Source organism: Alexandromys fortis, unplaced genomic scaffold (assembly GCF_014885135.2).
Source record: "Alexandromys fortis isolate MF-2015 unplaced genomic scaffold, M_Fortis_MF-2015_v1.1 scaffold_26, whole genome shotgun sequence".
Lineage (NCBI taxonomy): Eukaryota > Metazoa > Chordata > Mammalia > Rodentia > Cricetidae > Alexandromys > Alexandromys fortis.
Window position 1 is genome coordinate 8,773,807 of NW_026067894.1, and position 11,727 is coordinate 8,785,533.

The 11,727-nt window shown below is 51.5% G+C and overlaps 1 protein-coding gene across 4 annotated transcripts in view; it reads right to left on the bottom strand.

The window, feature by feature from the left end:
- Positions 1 to 11,226, bottom strand: part of Fgr (FGR proto-oncogene, Src family tyrosine kinase) — a 24,046-nt gene extending 12,820 nt beyond the window's left edge. The window contains exons 1-3 of one of the 4 annotated variants that reach the window (XM_050150344.1): positions 11,074 to 11,226; positions 1,695 to 1,757; positions 314 to 510 (exon numbers count right to left, since the gene is read on the bottom strand). In XM_050150344.1, coding sequence (XP_050006301.1) covers positions 314 to 497 — 184 coding nt within the window. In that variant the 5' untranslated portion in view covers positions 498 to 510; positions 1,695 to 1,757; positions 11,074 to 11,226. Of the gene's footprint in view, positions 1 to 313; positions 511 to 1,694; positions 1,758 to 2,375; positions 2,400 to 9,609; positions 9,649 to 10,708; positions 10,809 to 11,073 lie in introns of those variants that run through there. The other 3 variants (XM_050150355.1, XM_050150373.1, XM_050150365.1) reach the window with 3 other exon arrangements.
- Positions 11,227 to 11,727: the final 501 nt, after the last annotated feature.

The following is an 11,727-nucleotide window of genomic DNA, read 5'->3' on the forward strand; positions in this document are numbered from 1 at the left end:
AAAAAAAAAAAAAAAAAAAAAAAAAAAAAAAAAAAAAAAAAAAAAAAAAAAAAAAAAAAGAACCCTGGAAACTTGGAAACTCGTGAATGAAATAATTAATCGCTACTTGTAATTCACACTGGGGCCCCTCTGTGATGAGAAAAGAGAAAACCCAAACTGGGCTGCTAGGGGTAGATTTGTAGATTTACACATACTGACTTATCTGCCGTGGGCTAGAAAACAAGGCTGCATCTCCGATGAATTCTAGAGTCCCCTCTTCCCTTAGTTTTCCCCAGAACCCAGGCGGCAAGTGTCTGCCGTCCTAGAGACCCACCTGGGATGTTCCTCGTGTTAACAATAAAACCCGGGCTGGTGGGCTGAGGAGAGAAGGGCTGTGGCCTGCCAAGGCCTTGAGTGGGGTCAGGGTAATAGCGTTCTTCAGCCCCATGGTTCCTGTCATCCTCTTCCGCATCCTCTTTGGATGCAGGTTCCAACTTCTTGCAGAACACACAGCCCATTCCAGGTGCCCTGCTGCAGAACGAAGACAGGCCTAATTGAGGGTGGCCTGGCTGGTGGACCACTCTAAGCATCCATCGGTGTGTGGATGCACCCCCATTCTCACAAACTGGGGTCTTCCTAAGAAAGGACCACCTTTGGGCTGCCTCCTAGTTGTTTTCTTTCTTTCTTAAATTTATTTATTTTTATTTTATGTGCGTTGGTGTTTTGCCTGCCTGTATGTCTGCACGAGGGTGTCAGATCTTGGAGTTACAGACAGTTGTGAGTTGCCATGTGGTTGCTGGGAATTGAAGCGGGGTCCTGTGGAAAAGCAGCCAGTGCTCTTAACTCTTGAGCCATCTCTCCGGTCTCTGCCAGGGCTCAGGTTTATGCCCTTTTGACTCCCATTGCTTTCATGCATTATGTTTCTGTGATTACTTGATGGTGTTTCTTTTTCCCTGTGTGTCTTTGCTTGTCTTTAAACATGTTTGTCATGTTTGTCGTGTGTATATGCCGTTCTTGGGGAATGTCTCTGTGTAGAAGAATGTGCTGGTCTTGGGACATAGCTCAGTTTGTAGAGTGCTTGCCTAGCATGCATGAAGCTTGGGTCCAATCCCCAGTGCTGCATAGACTTAGTCTGGTGGTGTGGTCCTATAATTCCAGCACTTAGGATATGGAAACAGAAGAATCAGAAATTCAAGGCCATTTTTAGCTACATACCAAGTGTCGGGTGAGCCTGGGATACGTGAACCTTGTCTCAAAAAGCACAGTGTGTTCATGTCTGTACGTGTATTTGGCCATGTGCGTGCATGTCTATATGAGTTCAGTAGACAAGTGATTATGTGTGCATCTGTATGTGTGTGTATGTATGCAGGTCTGTGTGCTTGTGACTGTCCACAGCTCTGTGGAAATGGATGTGCCTCTGTGTATGTGTGCGTTTTGTAATAACACATCTGCAAAGCAGCACATGTTCGTGAACGTGTGAGGGCAGCGTGCCTGCACCTGGAGATTCCCTGCAGAGGAGGATCAAGGCCATTTCCTGTCATGAGTCCAGCCTCCAGCCTCTCAAGCTGCCTCATTCTGGCTCCTCTATCCGTTTCCTAGCAACAGGGCCCTTGTAGGAGGAGGGGGCTGTGAGGCGGGTATTGTGGGGCCCAGGAAAGCGACCCCACCCTGTTCCCTGACCCTGAGAGCCTCAGGACACTTTGCACCCTACTCACCCCACAGGTCCCTACTCCTGGGTCAGTAGGACCAATGCATGGTCCCTGGAAGGTGCTGGAAACCTGAGGGCAAGACAGGAAATGAGGGATGATGAAGGCCTTGCCAGTATTTCTACCAGCCAGCTACCCAGATCCTACCCTCTACAGGAGGCCGGAAGACCTGAGCTCTGTCCCACCATGACTTCTACCTTCGTTTTCTCTCCCTCTGCTCCTGGAACACTTGCATGTCCATCCTCACACAGGACACACTGCCTGTGCCCACTCTTGCACTCAGTCCCGCCTGAGATGTGGCAAAAAGACACACCCAGGCAAGGTCACACAGGCTCACGGCGTATGCTTGAGTGAGTGTCCTTGCCAGCGTCCCTGCACACCATCACAGTCTCAAATGAGCTCTGAACAATAACACACACGCACATCTGTACCTATACATGTGTGTCTATGTGCACACACATATATGCACATGTACATCTGGATGCTTCTCCAGGGAGCGTGTGCCACAGTCATAGCTGCCCAGGCTCATCTTTCAAACGGCAGCACTATCAAACCGCGCTTGGCTTGCAGGACCTCAGTCACAGCCTCCTAAAAGGAGCCTTTCCCTAGAACCCCGACTCTGCCCTCAGCCTGGGCAAGACTGAGCAGGCCTACGTTCTCCACTGGTGTCAGAACCAAAGTGACAGTTACCTGCAGCCCAGGATCAGGGAGAGGGCCCAGTCAGAAGCTGGGACCGCCATAGTCTCTTAAAGAGCTCCTGGAACAAGCCAAACTGTCCCCAGTGGCTATGTCCTCTGAGCAACTCCACAGGAAGGGCATTGAGCAAGGGGTCCTCACCCCACCCCACCCCCCACCCCACCCCCTGCCAGAAAACTCCACTATTGCAACACTCAGAGAGGAACTGCCTGGGGAGAATGCTGGTTTCCTAAGAAGTGTCAGGGCTTGTAAGGTGGGGCCAGTCTAGGGACAGCCAGGTCCTCCACTGGGAGCCTAAAGGTCACAGCTCCCATCCAGTTCTCCCGTGGTGTCTCCTTCTCTTCTACTTAGGCCCTGTTCTTCACAGAACACTCATTTCTTCCAGGAAGCCATCCTTCTTGGATCTAATAGGTCAGGTGGTTGGTTCAGTCACCTGAGAGTCCTAAACTACATCCTGGCTCCTCTCACCCTTCACCAAAACCATTCTCCTATATGTGTTGAGCTGAAGGGGTAATGCATTTGTCGTGAGCTGTGAGGCAAGCTATGGCAGGAGACCTGTTCACACACAGCTTCTAGTCACTTAGCTTTGAGATCTTCACCTCAGGATACCCCAACCCCAGGGAGTGAGGGACCAGTATGTCTGAAAGGGACCAGCATTCCAGGCTGGTTCAGGTAGGGGAGGGAGGTGAGGGGATAGATATGAAGGGGAGAGAGCCCCACCCCCACCCCCCTACCCCCGAGTCTAGCTGATGGTATTTCAAGAAGAGGAGAGGTAAGTGATTAGAAGCATCACCCCAGTCCCTGGCATCCATCCTAGGGGCGCCAATGGAGTTCTGGGTAGGACTGGCTGGGATGTATACAGCACTCCCCCAGAGACTTGGCCCTACCCAGAGCGCTCCTCTGTGGGATACAAAGTTACACAGCCCAGGGGCCCTCAGTTGGAACAATGTTGCCACTTACAATACACCCAAGTGTCTATTGCTAGGGCATATACCCCCTCCCCTGCCCAACAAGGGACGCCTATAATCTGCCTTCCCCGGGAGGAAGGTTCAAGTAGAATCTCTATTGGCTGAGCTCGAGTCCTGGCAGGGTTGACAGTGTAACCAGCCGGCAGAACTGGACAGCCCACAGGGCTCTGTAACCCCAGGTTTTGAGGGGACTGTGGTCCTATGTGGACCTAGCTTTCTGGTGTGAATCCACTGAAGGGCTCAGGCATGGTGACAGGGAGTGTTCAAGGCCCAGCGTAGGGCACACTGAATGCGATCGTGTACACTGAATGCGATCGTGGAAAGATGAGCAGAAAGATGCCTCTCAGGGAGAGGCAGAGACTGAGAGGAATAGAGAGACAGAGGCGTGAAGATGAAAAGAGAGTGTGGTGTGCTCACAAACTGATTTTCGGGGGGGGGCAGAGGCGGAAAACAACAGCAACAAAAAGCCCCAAGCCCTGATTTGTAGCATTTGCTAATTTCCATGGTGTAAATATTCCCACTGTGGCTGATTTAAAGCTAATGGCGCAACTTCCCGATGGCTCGGCCCGAGAAGGGATACGGAGAATGAGCTCCCTTGAGTAGGCATCAGTGAGCCAACACATCACTGCCAGAGAGAACCCAAGACGAGACACGTTAGACAGAAATTCCAGGTAAAGAGTACCAGGAGACCAGCGTAGCAGTGTATCTCCCATAATCCTAGAGTCCAGGAGGATGAGGCAGGAAGATAGCAAGATGGAGGCTGGTGTAGGCTAATTAGGACCTTGAGGCACCAAATCACTGCACTGGGTGGAGGAGTGGGGGGTGGGGGAGCTAGGGGGCAGGGATCTGGGATAGAGGGATTGGGGGAGATAAAGGAGATGATTCAGTTCATAAACTGCTTGCCACACAAGCGTTGAGGGTTTGAGTTCAATCCTTAGCAACCATGTAAAAACTGGTGGTATATAGCTGAAATCTCAGCATGGGCAAATGAGATGATCCCTGGGACTTGATGGTTAGTCTATTACTAGGTTCACTGGGAGATCCTGTCTAAAGGGACTGGAGAGATGGTTAAAGGAACTGGATGCTCCTCCAGAGGACCTGAGTTTCAGCACCACATGGTGACTCACAACAGTCTGTGACTCCAGTTCCTGGCACAGGTCACACAAACAGCCATGCAAGACAAAACACCCATACACATATTATAATTATGTTTAGCACTTTTTTGTTTTGTTTTTTTCGAGGCAGAGTTTCTCTGTAGCTTTGGAGCCTATCCTGAAACTTGCTCTGTAGACCAGGCTAGTCTCGAACTTACAGAGATCTGCCTCTCTGCCTCCTGAATGCTGAGATTAAAGGTATGTGCCATAACTGCCCGAATGTTTTTTTTACCACTTTTAAAAACAATTTATTTATTTTAAAATGTGCATTGGTGTTTTGCCTGCATGTATGTGTGTGTGAGGGTGTCAGATCTCCTAGAACTGGAGTTACTGACAGGTGTCAGCTGCCATATGGATGGTGGGAATTGAGCCATCTCTCCAGCCCCTTATACTATAAATTTTCCCTGCACTAGGTGGTGGGGGTGACCTTTAATCCCAGCACTTGGGAGGGTGAGGCAGGTGGATCTCTGAGTTCAAGGCCAGCCTGGTCTACAAAGCAAGTTCCAGGACAGTCGGGACTGTTACACAGAGAAACCCTGTCTCAAAAAAATCTAAACAAACAAATAATAAATAAAATATTTCTAAATTAAATTTTTTTTTGAGACAGGGTTTCTCTATAGCTTTGGAACCTGTCCTGGAACTAGCTCTTGTAGACCAGGCTGGCCTCGAACTCACAGAGATCCGTCTGCCTCTGCCTCCCGAGTGCTGGGATTAAAAGCATGCACCACCACAGCCTGGCTAAATTAAAAAATTTTAAGCCGGGCAATGGTGGCACACACTCTTAATCCCAACACTTGGATTGGGAGGAGGCAGGAGGATCTCCGTGAGTTCATATCCAGTCTGGTCTACAGAGGGAGTTTGAGGACAGACATGGCTACACAGAGAAACCCTGTCTTGAAAAACCAAGCAAAGACATTTAAATTAAAGTAGGGAGCAATTTAAGAAGACATCAGCATTGCTCACTGGCCTTTGCGTGCATGTACAGACACACCCATACCCACACATGACATGTACACACATACCCACATGACATGTACACTCATACCCACACATGACATGTATACACGTACCCACACACGACATGTATACACATACACACATGACATGTACACTCATACACACACATGACATACACATACACACAGAGGGGAAGAGAGCCAGAGACAGGAAGAGGGATGGCTCTGTCCACCCAGGCATTGGCCTGAGAACAACCAGAGGTGGCTCCCTCCTTCTCAGTGCTTTCGTACCAAGCACTAACTCTTCAGGGAGTCCCTGGACTCTCCAGGAGTGTGGGTGGCAGAAAGTATTAGTGAAAATGTGCTAATTTATTAAACATTTACACATGACTGGCATCTTGCCAAGACATCTCTCCACGTGCTCTCTTTAATGACCTCCTAGGCAGGCTTTATGTTTTAACCCTTACTGGACTGGGATACTGAGGTGCAGCAGTGTTAAATACTTGGGAAGTGGAACCATATCAACCAGTTTGGCCACCCTATGTGCTGTTCTGTGCTGTCATCTCTGAAGGAGCAAGGATACTTACCTCTCTGAAGGCCCACTGTGGGCCAACCCTTATCAGGCGTGTCTAAATCCTACTTAGGGTACGGAGCAAAAGTGATCTGTTCTCTCTCTCTTTTCTTCTTGTTTTTATAATTATTTATTGGGGTGTGTGCCTGGGCGCGCACACACATGTGCATGCATGTATGTATGTGTATGTGTGTGCCCGCGCGTGCACATGTGTGCATGTGTGTAGGTCAGAGAACAACTTGTGGGAGTCTGTTCTTCCACATATGTCTTCCATGGATCAGGCTCAGATTTGTTCAAGCTCAGATTTGTCAGACTTGTCTGCATTAACTTCTGAGCCATGTTGGATGAAAGACAACGTATCTCCTGGCCTTCCTGTCTGTCTTTCCTAGTCGACAGTGAACTTTGACTGCCTGTTAACACCAGAAACAGAGCAGAGTGAGAAGTGGATGCCAGCAATCTGGACAAGTCAGGGGCCTTGGTTTGTTTATGAATAAGGATGTTAGCTATGTTCTGGCGCTAGGGTTTGAACCCAGGACTTTGTACAAGTCAGTCGCACGCTCTACCGCTAAGCTGAACTCCAGTCCAAGTCAGTCTGGTTGAAAGGAATCAGTTCAAGAGCCCTATCAAGGGTGGAATCAGGTTACGGGTATCACAACGAAGGTCTAACCCTGAACCACATGCTGCCCACTTCAGTATCTGTTCCTGTGTGCTAAAGCCCTTCTTTCTCTCTCCCTCTCTTCCCTCTTCCTTCCTTCCTTCTCTTCCCTGTTTCCCTCCCTCCCTTACTGCCTCCCTCCCTCCAAGGCATACAGGATCTCTTTGAGTAACCCTCCTCTTGAACCTGTGATCTTTCTGCCACAGGGCTAGGACTGAGCTCAGCTTCCAGCCAGCTACATCCGCAGGCTGTAGCCTTGGATGACCGAGAACAGCACGTCTGAGCGTCCGTTTCTCACCTGCGCCCTCTGTGCGGAGCAGCTGGGAGGGTTCCGTGAGAAGAGCCTCTAGCTCAGTGTGCAGTGGCCAAGCCAAGCTGAGAACCGCAGCAGCAGAGAGGCCCCAGGGGCACTTGGTCCACCTGCCTCTTGCATATACCAGAAAAGCCACATCCCTGAGGTCACACAGGCCAACAGGAGATTCAAACGACTGTGAAAGTCAGTCCATAGTTCTGTTCCTGGCACTGCGGCTGAGTTCTCCAAAGCACGGGTGGGATCACGCTGTCCCTGGCTGGTAAATGTCACTCTTCCCACATGGCCAATGGCCAACTAAATCTGTCTTCTGACAGCTGAATCCCCTACAGGAAGCCCACCTCCCACATGCCCATGTTCCTGGACACAACAACCCCAAGTTTCTCATCTTTTCCCAAGGGTCATAGTTCCCAAAACCATGTCAAGGTGATGATGTAGACTTGGGAATCTACAACCTCCTCCAGGTATGAATGAGAACCAGAGGCAGGCTGAGGTTCAAATTCTGTCCCTGTGTGACAACTGACTTAACACACTGGGAAGTCAGTCCATCTCTCTGAGACTTAGGGAGACAGGTCTCTCGCTGCTTTTCTTGCTCATCAGATGCTACCAGGTCCCCAGGCACCAGTCACATAGTGGGTAGATACCCAGGTGAACTCTCTCTCTCCCTCACACACACACACACACACACACACACACACACACACACACACACGCGCGCGCGCGCTCTCTTTGCCAAGGTCTCTCTGAGGCTGGGGGAGGTGGACAGAGATGCAGGACTGGCCTGGGCTGAGAAGGAGAAGTTCCCAGAGAAGGTGTGGTGGGGGCGGGGGCGGGGGCTGGCCAGATGAGCAAGCGCAGTAAACCCTGAGGACTTCACCAAAAAGGAACTAAGACTTTGGGCAGTGGCAGGAAACCACCATCCTGCAAGAGTTCCGGTTTCATCTCAGAGCTTGGGGTAGGGGCAGACCTGGGTTTGGGGTGGGGTGGGGGGCAAATACAAGTCTATGGTGTGCAGGCACTGCCATCCCTCACCGCCTTGGAGCTCTGACTGGAGGCTTCCATTGTCCTCGACAGTCCTCCTACTACACCCTGATACTCTACTAGGACCTCAGCTTCTCATTAACTTTCTGTCATTTTACACCATTCTTTCCTGAGACTCATGTCTGGTCCTGACATGTCAGATTCTAGACATGTACATCACTGATGATCCTAGCTCTTCCCTTCACCTGGTTCTGAGAGCATCATCTGAGTTTTCCTCCCTTGTGATTGGTTCTGTCTGGCTGGGCATAGCAGCATGAACCTTTAATCCCAGCACTCAGGAGGCAGAGGCAGGTGGATCTTTGTGAGACCATCCTGGTCTACATAAAGAGTTATAGGCCAGTTGGGGTTACACAGTAAGACCCTGTATGAGAGAGAGAGAGAGAGAGAGAGAGAGAGAGAGAGAGAGAGAGAGAGAGAGAAGCCTGATATAGTGATTCCAGCATTTAATCTCAGCACTCAGGAGGCAGAGACAGGTGAGCCTCTGTGAGCTCAAGGCCATATAGTGAGATTCTGTTTCAAAAAGGAAAAGAAAAAATAGTTCCATATATCTCAGGAAATTACCATCAGTTTCTAAAACAAGAATTTTTGGATTACCTAGCCTGGAACTTGGGGTTCCCAGCCACAAGTGAGAACTAGAGACTGAGAATAAATTCCAGTGTGATCAGATGGGAAGCCCCCCTTAGTCCTATGCAAGTAGAATGGGGACACCCTGCCCTCTTCCACCATGGACCAGCCTAAGGTGCTGTGTGGAAGGGATTTTGGCTCCTCCTTCCTTCCTCAGCTCTGGAGTACCTGACCCACCCTGCCAGGGTGGTTGGTCCCTTCCTAGTCACTTCAGCCTCGGGGGGGGGGGCTGCAGGAAAGGTCCAGAACACCCACAAATAAGCACCCAGGCTTGAACACATTCACTTCAAGCCCACAGGACACTGGGGGAACACTGGGGAGCACTCTCACGGCCTCGTTCACACTAGGGAGCAGGAGCTGCCTATGCAGCCATGAGCTCTACTCCATTCTCTCTCTCTCTCTCTCTCTCTCTCTCTCTCTCTCTCTCTCTCTCTCTTCCGCATACACTTAACTAAGAAAGATGGTAGACTCAGGCCCTCAACTTGGCTACCTCCTTTGCCATTTCTAGATTCTAGGACTTCTGCCCCCTAACCTAATCCATCCATCCACAGATGGAAAGACCACACAGCATCAAGTTCTAGACTACGACATGCTTGTCGAGTATGGCCACCTGGGAAGGAGTGTGGGGTACAGATCTGAGCCATTCCAACCGCCTCAGAATGAGCCCTCCACAGATTCAGAGACATTTAGTAGATGCCAATTGTGTGCTGGTCCCCAAAAGCCTTATCAGTGAAGCTTTCTGGTCCTCCATCCACCCCCCCCCCCAGCCCCACCCCAAGACACGGGTTTTCTGTGTAAACAGCCTTGGCTGTCCTGGAACTCACTCTGTATATCAGGCTGGCCTTGAACTCACAGAGATCCTCCTGCCTCTGCCTCCCGAGTGCTGGCATTAAGTCAGTGCCACCACCGCCCAGGGGTCCTCCATGTTTTGAGAAGGCAAAGAACTTACTATGTAGTGCGAGCTGGCCTGGATCTCATAGAGATTCACCTGCCTCCACCTCCAATGTCTCCTCTTCTCTCCTCTCCTTCCCTCCCCTCCCTTTATTTCCCCTCCCCTCCCCTTCCCTCCTCTTCTCTCCTCCACTCCCCTTCTCTCTCCTTTTCTTCCCTCCCTTCCCCTCCCCTCCCCTTCAGTCTCTGTCCCCTCCACCTCTGTCTTTCTTCTGCGTATGTAGCTCAAGTTAGGCTCAAACTCGTGACAACCTTCCTATCTTGGTTTTCTGAGTGCTGGGAGTATTGCAGGCATGTACCACTGCACATTGCTTTGGCCTGGGGGAGGGCTAGTTTCTCCCCAACGTTCCAATGAGGAAAAGAAGAATCCAGAGAAGCCTCCTAACTCTCCTGTGGTCTACATAGCCATTAAGGGACCATTCTTGCCATTCCTGTCTCAGGCCTCTGAGACAGCAAATCCCTCAACCCAGGCGGCATCCTCTCACTCCGTTGTGCAACACACCGTGACCAAGGACTAAAAATGGGACGAAGGCAAGGACCAAAGGTGGCTGCCAGCCATGAGCCTCCAGAGGCCCAGGGCCAACTGGCTTCACTGCCCTGTGTTGCCATGGAAACAGCCCCTGCGGGCATTCGCGGTCAAAAGCAGGATTTCCGTCGGGGCTGCCAGCAATTCCCGGATCCCCACATCGACGCAGACCCACACCGCTACCACGGATAGGCCGGAGAGGCACCCAGGGAGGTCTGTCGGTGCCCAGGGTGAGGACTTCCCCAGGAAACCCGGACCCACACCTCCAGCGTCTAGAAGGAATCCCCAGGGCGTCCGGAACTCGCCCCCCAGTGATGCAGCAAGAGGGTCTGGGGCTGCAGATGCTCCCCTTCCCCTGACCTCTGCGGAATCCACATAGCGGCCACTCCCCCGCCACCCGAGACCCCAGAACTGTACTCTGGACTCCGCATTCTGCAGAAACCACTCTCTTTGAAACCACATCTCCTTCTCGGAAATGAAAGACCGGGTCCCTTCAGTATCCCCCGATCCTCTCAGTATTCCCACCTACAACTGCCCCCCTCCCAAACCCCTCAACTTCTCATTTTCTCACCCTCAAAGCCTCCAGACTTCTTTGGAGAAGCCCACAGCGCCTTCCCGCGACTCCTTCAGCCCGCTTCTCAAATTCTATCAATTTCACCCCTTAAGTTCCCTCCACTTCCCGCTTTAGGCTTTTGGGAGGAAGTTTTGACCTGACTTCCCCATACTCCCTCAGCCTTCTCCCCAAATATTATCAGTCTTGCCCAAGTTTCTTCCTTAGTTTTCCTCAATTCTTTTTCTGGATGGGGTCCCCTCTCTCAACTTGCTCTACTCTCAAAGTTCAGGTTTACCTCCAAATCTTCCCTCCCGGGTGAGGGCGGGTGGGAGGGGGCGGGGAAACACCTGCCCTGCCTGCCCCCACCTGGTTTGACCGCCTACCTGGTCCCAGGGGAGCCAGCTGCCGATGACCCGATCTGGGGCAAGCCAACCCTAGCCCACAGCAGCCAGGAGGGTCGACGTAGGGGAGAAGTTGGGGTGCTGCCCGCTTCTGTCCCTACCACCTACTCTGGGCAGGGAGGAGGAAGCCGCTTCGGACTTCTCTTATTTTGGTGACTGCGGAGGAGGCGGCGGCAGGAGAATTCACAGTCACGCCTCAGCCCCAAGCCAGCTGCCCAAAGCCGGGAGGGGCCCCCCCAGATCCCAGGTTCGCTGGCTCCCACTTTCCCCCTTTCAAGGTTGCCGCGGATGGGCTCTCACGGTCCTGTCCCTGCACCCCAACTCCTTCCCAAAGGTTCCGTCCAAAGGGACAGGCTCCTCATCCTGAGGTACCTGCTCCTTCGGAGTCACTAGTGTGAGAAACACATCTTGGCCATCGCTGAGGTCCCTGCTACCCACTCATCTTCCAGGTGGGAAAGCCCAAAACCAGGCCAAGCCAGTCTGGCCCAAGTTCACAGAGTCTGTTACCCTTACATTGCTGTCACCAGATCTACTGTGCATCTTGTCACCCGCCACCATATTCTGCTACCCTATCTTTAGGGATTGGGTACAGGCGGATGCCGATAGAGTTGGAGAAGCAGCTCACATCAGGCCACA